Source organism: Dipodomys spectabilis, unplaced genomic scaffold (assembly GCF_019054845.1).
Source record: "Dipodomys spectabilis isolate Male_0828 unplaced genomic scaffold, ASM1905484v1 ptg000051l, whole genome shotgun sequence".
Lineage (NCBI taxonomy): Eukaryota > Metazoa > Chordata > Mammalia > Rodentia > Heteromyidae > Dipodomys > Dipodomys spectabilis.
In genome coordinates, this window is record NW_024870728.1 from 19,568,604 (window position 1) to 19,583,858 (window position 15,255).

At 37.2% G+C, this 15,255-nt stretch overlaps 1 protein-coding gene across 3 annotated transcripts in view; it reads right to left on the bottom strand.

Annotated features, from left to right (window-relative positions):
• The window catches only part of Map2 (microtubule associated protein 2), a 137,522-nt gene that overhangs the window by 40,045 nt on the left and 82,222 nt on the right, over window positions 1–15,255 (bottom strand). Inside the window, exons 4-6 of one of the 3 annotated variants that reach the window (XM_042679315.1) lie at window positions 12,537–12,650; window positions 8,940–9,017; window positions 428–673 (exon numbers count right to left, since the gene is read on the bottom strand). In XM_042679315.1, the coding sequence (XP_042535249.1) occupies window positions 428–673; window positions 8,940–9,017; window positions 12,537–12,650 (438 nt within the window). The remainder of the gene's footprint in view (window positions 1–427; window positions 674–8,939; window positions 9,018–12,536; window positions 12,651–15,255) is intronic. The other 2 variants (XM_042679317.1, XM_042679316.1) reach the window with 2 other exon arrangements.

Sequence of the window (15,255 nt, forward strand, 5' to 3'; positions counted from 1 at the left end):
GTTGCAAATAAAAGCATTTCTATTATTTAAGCCGCTATGCGCCAAACTCCAACTCTAGGACTTGAAAGAAAAGCATATGAAATTGCTGTCCCCAAAATAAAAACAAAAATATACAATGTATTAGCAATGTGACTGGCAAACATTTGAGATGAGGAGGGAGGGAAAATCAAAAGCTCACACAGCACCATCAGCCTGCTGCAAAGCGTATTGTATCATGGCAAAGGACAACCAGGAGTCAGTTGCAGCAGGGGACAACCAAGCTGCCACACAGCATCTGCGCAAGCCACACTCTGCTCATCAAGCCTAAAATGGTGTCTCATGATCATGAGAGGACCCAGCAATGGAGCAACATTGGAAAGGCATCAGGTTGGTAAGCCGCTGGAGAGATGGCTTGCAATAAAACATGCACATCCTGAAAAAGACACACCTTCCTTGGTAGAGGAAGGGGATTTTACTTCTGGAGACACCTCTTTGACCTCTTTTACACCTTTCTCATGTAGTTCCCCCATCCAGGCACTCTCTTCTGGAGCTATTTGGGCCACTGCACTAGACTCCACTTGGCCCCCACTGAGGGCTTGGGGTAGGTCTGAGGGCTTAGTAGCCCCACACTTTTCCCCAGGAAGAGCAGCAGGTTTCTTTTCCTCAGCCATCACACCCTCTAGCGTTTCTTCTTCTTAGGGATGAAAAAGATGTTGACATCATGACCACAGAACAACACACACAAGGACAGAAATATTATTCAAGGAACACTTTCAGCTCCATTGGAATGATCCCATCAGGAACTCAGGTATGTTTTGTTTCACCACTAGATGAGCAAATTGAGAGTGTCATGCAACGTACATTGTGTACTGGTTGAAACATTATGGCATCTCATTCAAAAGGCTATTTATTTTAAAAACTGAGAGCTGAAAGGGTTTTATTGATTGATTACCCTTAGTGGAAATGGCAGTAAGCTATATGCATGTGAAGGGTTTGCTGGAAATGAGATAGAGTTGGATGGGTAACAGATGGTTGGGATAAGATACATGAATTAATGCACTGAAATGAAAGCCTTAAAATTTGTTGGGCGTGCTGTTTTCTCCAATGCATGAAGCCCCTACATAAGAATCCTTGATTGTTTCATTTAAAAGCTGGAAAGAACTCTAGAAGTTAAAAAAGGCCTTTTTACAAAATAATTTCCAGCCAAATGCCTTAACAGCTTTATTATAAGTCCATCAAAATTACTCAAATTTATTTACTACTTCCCAAAGAAAAACTACCTGAGTCCATTTATGTTATTTTCATTGAATTATATGATGCCAGAGAAAGGAAAATATTCAATAAAATGCAGAATTTATTATTTACAAACTTATTATTTGCAAAAGTTGGTCTCTAGACCATGATTATTACAATAAGGCTTAATCAGTAATATTGTTCATGTTTAAGTTCTTTTGACACTCAGAAAAAATAGGCACGTTAGCAATAAAATCATGTTGAAGATAAAAATTGAAGATAAAAATCTCTGAGAAAAGATAAATGAGTGGCAAACTTTCAAGACAGCTTTGTCCCATGACTATCATGTGGGAAAGTAGTAGCATTATTGCACTACTGATTTTTTCCTTTACATTTTAAATGACAGTAAAAACAAATGAATCCCATTTTATCCCTTAATAACTTAGAGATAAATATATAAACTGCTCTATAGCTCTGCAGATGGAAGAAGATTTTTTGTTACATTTCTGAAAAATAATTGTACACTATGTAACAGGTCCTGAGTGAAAAACTATAGATGGAAAGAAAAGGAATTTTCTTTTTCAAGAAATAGTAACATCCCAGAGGGAGAGAGTAGATAGAATTATTTCATCTGTTTTATCACTCAGGGATTTCCATTTTTATAATTTAATTTTATAAGTAACATGTTTTTAAAAGAAAATATTCCAATTCTAACAAATTATTAAGAGAATTTTTGTAATGCATAGGTCTTGACTGCAGTTAAACGAATTTTAATATAGCCAACATCACTGATGTTACTTCACTGGACAGTCAAATCAACTAAATTTACAAGTTTTCAAATTCATGTCATTTTTTAACCTTTTCATTTTCTCATTTGTTTAGAACATGTGTACTTCTACTGTTCATATTTCTTAACCAAATATTTCCATATATTTGATTATCTTAAGTTCACACTGTGAGAAGAACATGGGTGCATTCAGTGGAGGTTATATTTTGCTATCAATGTTCCTGTTCCATGGGAGCTCTTTATTTTCAAAAGGAAACCAAAGAAGCACCTTATCAGGAATCTAAGTAGAGGGTTATGAGCTTATACCTCATTGTTTTAAAACTGTCTGCACTTAACATTACATACTGTCTCATAAGAAAATAAACTCTTCCGCTACTAAGCAAGTTATTTTGTTCATTTGAAAATAAACTCTTCACCTAAGAAAAAGTATTTTTAGCTGTACTTACTTTTTTCTTTACAAAACTACTAGTTAGAATGAGGAATCTGGCAGCCCATTGCCCGCTCATTTTATCCTGACCATAGCCAATTACATACTAGGTCTGGAAGCTTTATGAGATTGGAGAGACCTCCTAGATTCTGAATCATTTCTTTCATTTTAGCCCAGATCTGCAGGCAAACTTTATCCACCCAATTGTTGTTTCTGCAGATGATTAACTGAAATGAAGAATTCATTCATAACATTTATTTCTATTCTAAATATGTCCTCCAATCTTTCTCTCTTAAGGAATGATCATATCAATACAGCCCTATAAAAAGCTACTCTCTTTTGTATCCATGGAGAAAAAAAAAATATCAAAGTCATCTTCTTTGGTGTGGGTAAGGATCTACGGTGACTTTTTTTTTTTTTGCAAGGAGTAGATAGAAGTCAGAACTGGACTTGAATTTTAATTTTTGCTCCGTCTCTCACTGTCTCTCACTCTTCTTGGAAGAGAGGATATAAAGAGAGGAAGCGCTCACATGGCTGAAGGAGGACTTCTGTATAAATTTTGAGGCAGCTGGTTGGGATATGTCCTACAAAGAGACTTTACTTACATATGGAAAAAACAGCCTCTAGTCCCGCCCACCCCCACATGAAGGCACATTGAACAGGATGGGTGTGGCCAGAGCTGCAGGCTGGAGAGGAGGAGCAAAAGGGCACCATGCTTGGTTCACCTTTCTCCTGGCCTAAGTGGGCCTCTGCACTCTGCGCTGTGGCACCGGGGAGCACATTAGAGGTAGTCCATTCTGAGCTGAACAAAGGGTGCTCATAATACTCCTCATCAGAATTGTAAGGCTCATCATCGGGCACAGACACGGAGATGGAGGGGGCTAGGAGCCTACGCCTCTCCCCGCTGGTGGCAGGCTCGTGGCTGGGGAACCTGTGTAGAGGACCCACTTGATCCTCAGCCCCTTCATCTACAAACAGACACACAGGAAGAAACTGCAGGGAGAACTGGACGAGACAGACACAAGATCAGACGGACGAGACAACCTACATGAGGACACAAAGGGCCTGAGAAGTGCACAGTGTGATGGAGGAGAAGTAGCGAGACTCGGCTGATGACAGATGGGAGACAGCGAATGCCGCATGCTTCAGTAGCCACTGAATTTAAATGACCCTTTTGCAATTTTGCCGTTGATCTAAGTAATCAGAGATAGTGACACCACCCATATTACGACAGAAATTATCTGTCAATTCTTCTCCAACAAGTCAGAATAACCAAGGAAATACTGGGATAGAAACAAGCATTACAAAACAAATGGATCCTTTAAAGAAGATTAGCTCTTATTCCTATAACAGTACATTTATAAATTTATAAAGAAATAAATAATTAGCATGTTAGGCCTGTCTGACTACAGCAAAAAAAAAATTATACCTGCTTGAAATGCAATTTTAATTAACTAGGATGCCCAAGTACTTAGCATTTTGGTTAATTTAATGTTTATTAATGACTTCAGTGAGAAAATAATTTCAATTCTGTCAAAAGATAAAAGTACAAAGCATTATTTCTTTTTCCTGCCTTGATATGGAGGAAGCAGTTAGGATTACTGCCATTAGCTGACAATGTCTAGAGTTGGCTTCAGATTCGTCAAGACTTCATTCTGAGCAGCTTTATTTGTGCCACTGGTTCTTGCTGTTTTTATGTTTCAGATTTTCGATTGCAGATTAGTTTTACTGAAATAATAATACAACGGCTCCCGTTTCTATCTTTTAACTGTGTCTTGGCTTGAAAATCTGCATTAATTAAATGTATTTCCTTAAATTCACAATTGTAGACCGGCTTTCTTATTATGATCTGGACTCTTGTACACTGCAATGAATTTCAAGGATCCTGACAATGAACACTATTTGCCTCTAGTGGGCTGTAGATGCCACATCTCAGGCCAGTGTGGTAGAATATTAAATTTCCTAATTACTACTTACTTACATCTGGAGGCAATTTAAAAATAAAGTTCTCATCAAACAATATAAATCAAATTCTAGCATCTATCTGTAAAACTTCTTATTTCTATCAGAATTTAAGCAGGCAGAATTATAGCATTAATTTGCAAATGCATTATATTTTTAGGAAAGTAACTTATTTTCAGCAGCCAACTGCTGACAACTGGAAATAAGTCTGAAATCACAAGGATGCTAAAATAACACTCTTGAGAGAATATGTTTAATCTTTTGAGCATATCATTTACTGATTGTCCCATGGAAGTTGCTACTGGATAGATGCTCAGAACTTTTTCAGCCCTGATACTTACTATATCATGGGATAGTAGAGCCTAAAATAGTGTTTGATATGATTAGTTTAACTCAGCATGAGTTTTTCAGCTGAGGCCTACAACACTGACTGCATTAGTCTGTTTGTCACATAGTCTTTTCATTTATATTTCCTCCAGTCACACTTCTATTATGTTCAACTAATTTCATGGACAATCATAGGTGAAAGTAAAATCTTATCTTTTTTTTGTTTCTCTTCTTTCCTCCTTTCCTCCCTCCCTCCCTCCCTGCCTCTCTCCCTTCCTTCCTTCCTTCCTTTTTTTCCTCTCTTTTCCTTCTTCCTTTCTCTCTTCTTTTTCTTTTGGTTTAACTTAGGGCCTAGGCTCTCTAGCTATTTTGCTCAAGGCTAACTCTTTACCACTAAGAGCCATAGCTCTACTTCTGGATTTTTTTTTTTTAAGAGAGTGCAGTTAATTGGAGATAAGTCTCACAAACTTTTCTGCTTGGATTGGCTTCAAACTGTGATTGGCAGATCTCAGCCTCCTGAGAAACTAGAATTGCAGGCATGTGCACCTGTGCCTAGCTTGTCTCCCTGTTTTTCAGCATTTATTTTCTGTGAAATAAAGAAAATTGTGAATAAACCTACCCCTTACCTGAAAAAAGAAAAGAAAATTGTGGTGTAAAATGAAAGTATTGAAAGGTAAGAGCTTGCAGTTAGAGACAACACTCACTTTTGAAAACTTTTTTGTCCTCTTTCTTACCATTTGTTGTTGTTGTTTTTAAAGTGCCAAAATGTAAAAATAGCTCAGAGTCTTGCTTCAGATCTAAAACCTTTCAAAAGAATACTATTTTCTATTCTGTAAATGTTCAGAAGATAACAAAAAACATCATCAGAAACTGTAAAAACTCCAGTGGAAAGGTAGCTTCTGTATCCAGCTCTAAGCCAAGGTAACTTCAAAAAGAGTGTGTGGCATGGCCAAGTCTGGACTTCTCTTGGTTCTGTGTGTTCCACGTTCCCCAAATACCTGTCAGTGTGTGGGAGTACAGCCAATCTATGATATAAGCTTCAGAGACAAGCCAGAGAAGTTGTGCTCAAGAGATAATTAAGTGTAAGCAGTGCACTTGGTCCCAATGATATTGACAGAAAGCATTAGATTCTTATTTGTTACAGAGTTGCTCATCATACCACACTCAGTAGGGGTGGGGTAAATACTAATGACACACAAATGATAAAGTGAAAAAGGATTTTAGTGTAGTAGCCTGTCATACACACATACAAAGTGCTTCACTTTGAAGACAAGTTACTTCCACTCAACAATAGACAGATGGAGGGAGGTTGTGGAACTGTGGGCTGTAAGATTTCAATTTCAATTTTGATTTTGAATCCAGACAAAAATAATGATCTCTTTAGGGGAAAAGCCCAAGTGTCAGTGAATCTGAGGGCTGCTGGAAGGGCTGAATGTGCAAGGGCCTGTGTGAGGTTTTACTAACATACAGTTGGCCTCTGTGTCTTCAGTTTTCAAGTTCTTCTACTCTTTCCCTTCATTGGACACAAAGTTGGATCAGAGACTTTTATTATGAAAAGTTGAATTGATTTCATGACAGACAGTTCTGTTGTTGGAATGCATCACTAAGGCTGCTAAGCCCTTCTCCTTTCAGCAAGCTTTTGACTAAGAACTCCTCAGTTTTTTGCCTGTTTATGCTGCCCTCACATGATATGGAACAAATATACTTTCAGATTTGCAACTATGTCACTGTGCCTTCCCCCCCCTCCACGGCTCCTCCCCCTCCCCACCTCAGAATTCCAGAGCAAACCTAATTGGGCAGATGGATTCCCTGGTCTGTTTTCAGAGAATTCCACTGCATTTGCACAGACTTCCTAATTCTAATAGCACAGTCCAAACACAACCACTACATTTAAGCCAAAAATGAAAAACAAGGCTGAGTGCCGATGGTTCTTAGGAGGCTGAGATCTGAGGATTGCAGTTCAAAGCCTGCCCAGCCTGGCAGTAAAGTGGGACTCTTATCTCCAATTAAAGTTACTAACAAGGCAGAAGTGAAGCTGTGATTCAAGTGGTAGAGCACCAGCCACGAGCAAAAAGCTAAGAGACAGTGGCCAGGATCTGAGATCTAATCCAGTATAAAGAGGGGAGGGGCGGGAAAGAAGGGTAACTGTCAACATCACAGCCCTAATCTTGGGCTAAGAGGATTCTCAGACATTGAATGGATTTAAGTAGGAGCCTAGAAACTGTCAGTGACCTAAGAGAAGTACAACTCTCCAGTAGCTCTTCCAAGTACATTTAGAGTAAAATCTAGTATTTCCTTTGTAGTAAAACCCCAGCTGGCTGCTGCTCAGTCTTTCCTTCACTCTTCTACCTCTTCCTTACGACCTATTAGGCATGGACCCTTATTTTAGAGCATGATATCTACTGCTCATCTGAGTGCCCTTTGTATATCCTGCTTCTTTCACTTCCTGAAGTACCCTTTTCTTCCATCTTTGCATGACCAACATTTCCTCATGGTTCTAGGCTTACCATTACCTCCCCTTCCACGAAGGCAAGATTCCCTTCTCTCCTCTATCTGAAGGCCCCTAGTTCATTTCCCTTCCTGGTGCTAACCCACTCTTTAATTATCTGTAAGCTTATGTACTGGGTTTCTGTCTTCTGTTAAATAATGTGTTCCTTAAACACAGGGATTGTTTCTATGTTGTCATGAGCATATATACTCAAAATTTGAAGAACTTCTAGAATGTTGTAGAGGTTCAAGAAATTAGGTACCAGGCTGAGAAAAAAAGTTTTCAAATCTATAAGTTAAAAAAATTAAATCCTATTTAAGATACTAATCATCAGTGGCTAATATATTCCCCAAACCTCTTTTCCTTCTTTAGAATAATTGTGTTTAACGCTACCTCAGGTATTAAATTTGGAGGAAAAGAAGCACATTGATTAAAGAGAAATTTTTGGGTGAACAAAACTGTGACAAAAATAAAAGTATTTGGACTTGGCTCTATGCAGTTCAGAAATTTAGAGTTTGATATTAAGGAAATCAAACAATGTTTTAAATTAACCTAGTTACAAATTGTAAAAGAATAACTCTTTCATGACAAATGTTACTCAATGTTGTCACAATGAAAGGATTCTAAAATGACAGAAAAAGGAAAAATAAGTAAATAAGAAAAAAAGGGGCTGGGAAGGTGGCTCAGTGGTAGAGTGCTTGCTTTGCATGCCCGAGGCCCTGGGTTCGATTCCTCAGCACACGTAAGCAAAAAGAAAAAAGCCAGGAGTGGTATTGAGGCTCGAGTGGTAGAGCGCTAGCCTTGAGCTGAAGAGCTGAGGGACAGCGCCCAGGCCCAGAGTTCAGGCCCCACGACCGGACCCTCCCCCCCACCCCCCCAAAAAAAAAGAAAAGAAAAAGAGTAAAATGGAATAGTTTTAAAATTCTGATTTTAGTATACAGAAATTGAAAACAAACCATTATTTTGCTGATTTAGATCAGTCAGCTTTTGTGCATCATTAAAAGAGTCACAGGAAAAGGAGAGCCAATGCTCCTTCCTCTGCTGTGTTAACATAATTTAGTTTCTTTGATCTGAGATTCTGAATGGATGGTCTTCAAAGGCATGCCTCTGTTTTATCAATGAGAACTGGAGAGCTGAGATGGCATTCTAAGGCATGCTAGTGCATGAATGTATTCATGGGCAGTAACAGGCCTCCACAAGAAAAAAACAACAACCATGGTCTCAGCTTTTACTTCATTGCTCTCACTATCAGGTTTATTTATTAACCTCTTGATTTACTAATATATCTGGAGAGTATGCATTGCCCAGGCCCTGGGGAAAATCTTGGTCATACAATAGTAAGCAAAACTGAGATAATTTGTGATATTTCTATTGATCTCATAGGTAAGTATGATTCTTGCTATAATGGATTACATTTTTTTTTGTTTAGTCACAAAATGGGTATTTTCTTTCTCCAAACAGTACCTATTAGATATTGATTCTCTATACTTAGCCTAGCAATTTAAACACAAAGGTATCCTTTTCTTTATCCAGTATATTTCCATATTCTTCTACTTCAGATTTTATATAGATAAAGAACTACATATTTATTTGAGTATTTTGTTTCTTCTTGACTATTTGAAACAGAACTCCAATGCTGGATCCCATATTGACCAGTGCTGTAGTCTATGGCGTGTGGGTCAATGTTTATTGCTTACCCCTTCTGAGAAGATAAACCCTGCAAAGTCAGGCCTTACCTTCCTCCACTGGAATGGTCTGTTCTGAGGCTGGTGATGGGGGTGGAGAAGGGGGCAGATTAGCTGTCTCTTCAGCTGCTGAGGATTTAGAAAAAGGAGAAAACAGATATGACAATTAATAGTATTTGCAAGTAATTCTACCATTCAAAAAGCCCTCTGTAAAATTCAGTAAATAATTCAATTGTAATCTACATGTGACTTATCATTAGGCCTTGTCCTGATTCACATTTTCGACAACTTAGAGTAAGATAAGTATTCAATATTCTTCAAAAAAATATTTTGTCTTCCCCACAAAAATGGATTAGACATAAATGGTAAAACTGTATCATGAATCTCACTTATTTTAGTCTAGTTGTTCCATTCATAATGTATTTCATTTGGCCTTCATATACCAGGAAAAACATGTACATAGTTTAGATAAAGTTAGACCAAAAGAAGATATTGGATAGTAAGTTGTCCAACTACTTGATCTGGAAACATTAAAAATATGTCAGATATACTAGCTATATATAAAAATACTACCACATTTTTTAGAATAATATTTTCCATCACCTAATTTAATGTTATTACTCATCTCTATGTATTCTTAGAAAAATGGTTTCCCTTATTTGCAATAACTAGTGTATGTCTGAGTCAAGCAGAAAAGATCAGATAAGTTGATGTTAAGGGAATGAACCCCAAGATAAGTATTCAGATGGTTTTTTTTTGTTTTCTGTTTTTCCTTTCATGAAATTGTTTCTATCATATTTGTAAGATGATATCTATGTTGCTTTGTATGTCCCTCCCCCACAGTATAACCCATACTTTCACTGTATTTGATGTTGGTATAATTTGTGGAGGGGAAGGGAAAAAAACAAATTGTTTAACTAGGGATACAGGTGGACCCATTGCAACAATGAGATGTACAAGTCGTTATGTCGAAAAACGAACTTAACAACTTTGGTGGGGGGTGGGGGGAGGATCGGCTGGGGGGAGGGGAGGGTGGGAAGGTATGGGAAGGGGAAACAATGAGGAGGCTACAATGCTTGATAAGAAATGTACTCGTTATCTTGCCCATGTAATTGTAACTCCTCTGTATGGTATTCTCACAATAAAAAAAAAGAAAGAAAGAAGAAAAATGAAGCTGTTTAGCTAGGCACAGACCAGTGACAGATTGATGCACTGGGTGATGTTATCTTCTGGTCTTTCAGGAAAGTTCTAAAAGATGCAACACTCACAGTATAGGGAGGTTTTCTCCTCAGGTGCCTTCCTTTTGACTCCTCTATGAAGGAAGGAATTTCAAAAGGAAGTATATCTTTGGGTCATGTCTAAATCTCTTCTAAAGATTATATGAATTTCAGTGGCATTAAGCAGTAACTGGAGGCAGTTTTGGATGATAGATGATGCTTTTAGCTCCTAGACCCTGTGGGGCCTTTATGACCTAACTACCTTGTGATCCAGCAATGCCACTCTTGGGTCTTTATCCAAAAGATTACAAACTAGGATACCATAAAGCCACCTGCATATCCATGTTCACTGCAGCACTATTCACCATAGCTTAGGTAGGGAATCAGCCCAGATGCCCCTCAGTGGATGAGTGGATCAAGAAAATGTGATATATATATACCACGGAATTTTACTCATCCGTTAGAAAGAATGATATTATATCATTTCAAAAGAAATGGAAGGACCTGGAAAAAAATTACATGAAGTAGGTGCGGTCCAGAGGTACAAAGGATGCATCTTTTCTTACATTAATATATACATGTATAAGTAAACACTCTGGAGTATTATAGAAGTATACAAAAATGTTTAACTGAAATATGGTAGATTCAGGGGAGAAGTCAAGTGGTATAATGCCTTAGGAAGGCTAACTCACAGACCACCAACATAAATTCCAGGAAACAAGAAGTCAAAAAAGGAAGGCAGTGTCAAGTATGTATGTGTGGGGGGGGTGGAGGGGAAAGCAGATGAACAAAGATAGGAAGGAAGAAGGGAGAATATAGTCATATCCTACAAAATTAAGAAAATTGAGGGAAGAGGTGGAGTTGGGAGCGATGGAGAGAGTAATGAAAGGTGTGACATTCATCAAGATACACTATATCGATAAATTGCTTAGTTGAATGGTAACCCCTTTGTACAATGACTTATTAAAGATAATAAAAACGTATCTGAAAAGATTTGAAATTTTAAAAACTGAATTTTCTGTCAAAGAATAGAAGTAAACAACAGACTGAAGGTTATGTTTATGTTAGATAACTTTTCATCTCTGTTTAAGAGAAAAATAATTGTTGATATTCAAAACACTCAGATTAAGAAAAGATTATACTAGTTGAGGAGCCTGTAGTTCATGCCTGTGCTCTTAGTTACTCAGGAGGCTGAGATCTGAGGATTATGGTTCGGTCAGCCCAGGCAGGAATATCTGTGAGACACTTATCTCTAATTAACTAGCAAAATGCTGGAAGTAGAGTAATGGTTCAAGTGATAGAGCGCCAGTCCTGAGCCAAAAAGCTAAGAGCTTGAGTTTAAACTCCAGTACTAGCACAAAAAATAAATATAACTCCCCCAAAAAAACAGAACAAAAATAATTTGTATACTGAAAATTATTTTGGGGGGAAGTAAAAGATCTTTATTATTCACTTTTTAATAGACACTTGAAGGAACACTAAGCAGGAAATCAAATATTAAGGATAAATAAGATTGTAAGACAGGAAATGGATGTGTACAGTTTTTAGGACTTCAAAGAATACTTTCTGTAGATTGAGTATATGCACCCAATTAACTGATTAACAAAAGATGCTCTTGTATATCTCTGCATATATTTCTATCTATCACTTGATCAATTGATCAACCTAACTTTCTTTTTTCTTTTTTTATTGGTTGTAGGTCTGAACTCTGGGCTGGGGCGCTGTCCCTCAGCTCTTCAGCTCTAGGTCTGTGCTCTACCACTTGAGCTACAGCACTACTTCCGGCTTTTTCTGTTTATGTGGTGCTGAGGAATCAAACCCAGGGCCTCATGCATGCAAGGCAAGCAGTCTTCCATGGAGCCACCTTCCCAGCCCTCAACTTAACTTTCTGACAGGGCAGTGAACCTTTGGATGAGTGATCTCCTTGGCTATCTGGTACTGGAGGGAATTTCATTTATGACAGGCTATCTCTGTATCCACAGACAGGCCAAGTGGCAGTATTTCCTGATGATTCTAGCAAGAATCTATAGCTTTTGTGTATACACTTCAGAAAGACTGGAAAGAAGACTACAGTATAGACAGTCATTTACCCAACCCCATAAAGGGAAACAATCATTTCTTATTGACGTTTTGGTTCATTTTCCTTCTAGCTGGAGGGCAGGACTGTCAAAGCAATCTTGTAAAGGTCTACAATACTAAGTTAAAAACCTGTTAGGAATATCTGACTGTAGGCTTATCATTCTGAAAACCACCAAGGTACTACCAATAAACCTGCCAAGGAAGAGGAAATAGGTCCCTTTGTTGCCCTTTGTAGGTGATGAGTGAATGTGACATGTAAGGATGATGTATAAAGATGGAAGCTCTCTTTGAACATGAACATTGACCTGTGGGGAGCAGAGCGGCCCCTGGATCTGAGGCTCGTCTCATTTACCTAATGGCAGAGCTGTGGGCTGGTCTTTGTGCTGGGCTTCTTTCTCTTGTTCGCCTTTCAGGACTGCTACAGCTTCAGCAGTGACTACTTGAACTATCCTTGCAGATACCTCCTCTGAAAAGAGAAGATGACAAACGGGAACAGTGAGGAATCAAAACCAGGTCACAAAGAGGAAAAGTCTCCACGTAGTACTGGGGACTAGAATTTCAGTTTCACTGCCTTCTCTTCATGAAGGGTAATGCGTTCTTTTCCACTGTATATAAAACACAAACATATATTTAGAGATGGATTAACAAAAGGAGTTGGCATTCTAAAGACTACACAAAAGGAACATGCAGCTAACAAAATAATTACTGGATTGAAAATGAAACTTTATTTCTTAAAACTGTTTTACAGAAACTCAAGTCTCTGTACCAAGTACATGTTCAAATAGACAAGAGGGAATTTATTTTGGTTTCCATCTATTGTTTCACTAGAAAATATTATTCAAGTAAATCTGTATGCTCCTTTATAGAAATATCTTTATTTAAAACATAAAGTTCCTCAAAATGTATATTTGTGATTAAATGGAGCAGTGCAAACAAGATAAATTCTAAAAATCTGGAATGATAACAATCTTTTGAAATACAGGGCAATGATATATCATACTTTTTCTAAAGAAACACTACTTTTCTAGGTAGTCCATGTTTTAAAGATCATTTTGGCTATACTATATATACTCACCTTGCAAACACAATCATTCACTAAAATGATCAGTATGAGAAATGTTAAAATAACTAGTTTGAGGGCTTCAATTGACATGCTCAATTGATAGTGTTAGCTATAATATAACCCAGCTAGGGGGAAAAAAACAAACCAAACCAAAATGACAATAAAAAACCCAAAATACAATAATAATGTTTTACCTAACTTCAACTAAAAAGGAAAGTAGCCTTTTGAGATTAAAAATGTATTCTATATTAGAAATAAATTCTACATACTTAACATTTTTCCATCTCTTAATAAGAGCAATAACCACACTAGAAAATAAACCAATTCATATTTCTAGTAGACACAGGTTATATGATGGAAGGAAGAGTGTGTTCAGATTTGTTCTTATTATTTTAGTTAAGATAACTGGAATTTGTTCATAATTTAAAATGTATTATCACATATGATCCAAATTTGCACACTCACACACAAGTTTTGGAAGATCTACTTGATTTTATTTGTCTGACTCATTTACATTTTGACCTCTTTGAAGAAAATTCTTCCTTACTTCATCCAGGATGATAGAGAATGTAGTAAACTTGAGTTGTGGGGGTTAGTAATCAATTTGGACAGAAATAATCTAAATTTTCAAAGGTGGATTATCAGCTTGAGTAAATTGGTCTTATGTGTTTAACTTCCTTACTAGAGTAGCACTAGTGATCATAGAAACATATTTAAAAACAATGCATATATATTTTAAAACATTTTAGAATATATTACAATATTTAACATTTTCTGATTGGTTTATATATAGTGTGCACTATGTGCATGCTCTGCTAAGGTGCTTTTCCTCATCATTTTTATTGAATTATTCACCATGATTGTTCCTGCTTTATAGGCAAGAAGTTCGGAGGAGGAGGAGGTAGAGGAGGAAGAGGAGGAGGAAGGGTAGGGTTGTGTGTGGTCATGAGGCCAGGTTTCTGGGTAAGGATTCTATGAACATTCCTATAAGAGGATGGGCTCCCAGAGTGATACCTCTACTGAGAAGAGAATTATAAAATGGGCTACAAAAAATTAAATGCATAAAAAATCCCAGCTCTAACATCTTGTTTAATACTACTACTAAAAGAACTCAATAGATTTTGAGCATTGGTATAGATATTAATTTTCAATGTAATATTAATATTTAAAAATCAACAGAACAATATAGCTTCTTCTAGCACCCCAGTGTTTTATGCAGACATTTTAGGAAAGAGTAATGGAGGAAGAGAGCAAAATGTGGCAGAAACTGAAACACCTACAGAGCTCTGTGACTTTTGGATCATTCTTTCATCTTCCTATTAGTACTTAGGCAAAATTTTTTATTTTCCTATTTAGGACCAAGAAGTCTTCCTAAATTGAAGATGCAGGTTTGCATATCTTATCTCCTTGATAGATTATGTCCCAAGTCAAGGACTCTTCTCAAAGCTTCTTTCATAGAGATTTACTTAGACTGGATGGTTAACATACTTTTTAAAATTCCTGCTTGTCCTGGGGCTTGAATTCAAGGCCTGGTACTGTCTCTGAGCTTTTCAGCTCAAGGCTAGTGCCTTACTGATTAAGCCACAGCTCCATTTCTGGTTTTTTATTTTGGTAGTTAATTGGAAGTAAGAGTCTCTCACAGGTTTTCTTGCCCAGGCTGGCTTTGAACCTCAATCCTCAGATCTCAGTTTTTTGAGTATCTAGGATTATAGGTATAAGTCACTGGCACCCAGCTAATGCAATATTTTTAAGGGTGAAAATTTATGTGATAACTTTGTTCATTATAATTGCACAAATCAAAAATAGTAAATGCTTGTGATTGCACCTGTTAAGGAAAACTGCCAAATTATGTCATTCTATTAATGTTGAAGAAATTAATGTATTTTAGAAGAGTATTAATTAAATGGGAGTGTCAGATTCTTGTATACTTGTTAATGGATTTTCCATTCTATAAGTTATTTTATGTCAATCAGTTTTTTTTTCATATCGGGAAGATGAGTCAATCAAA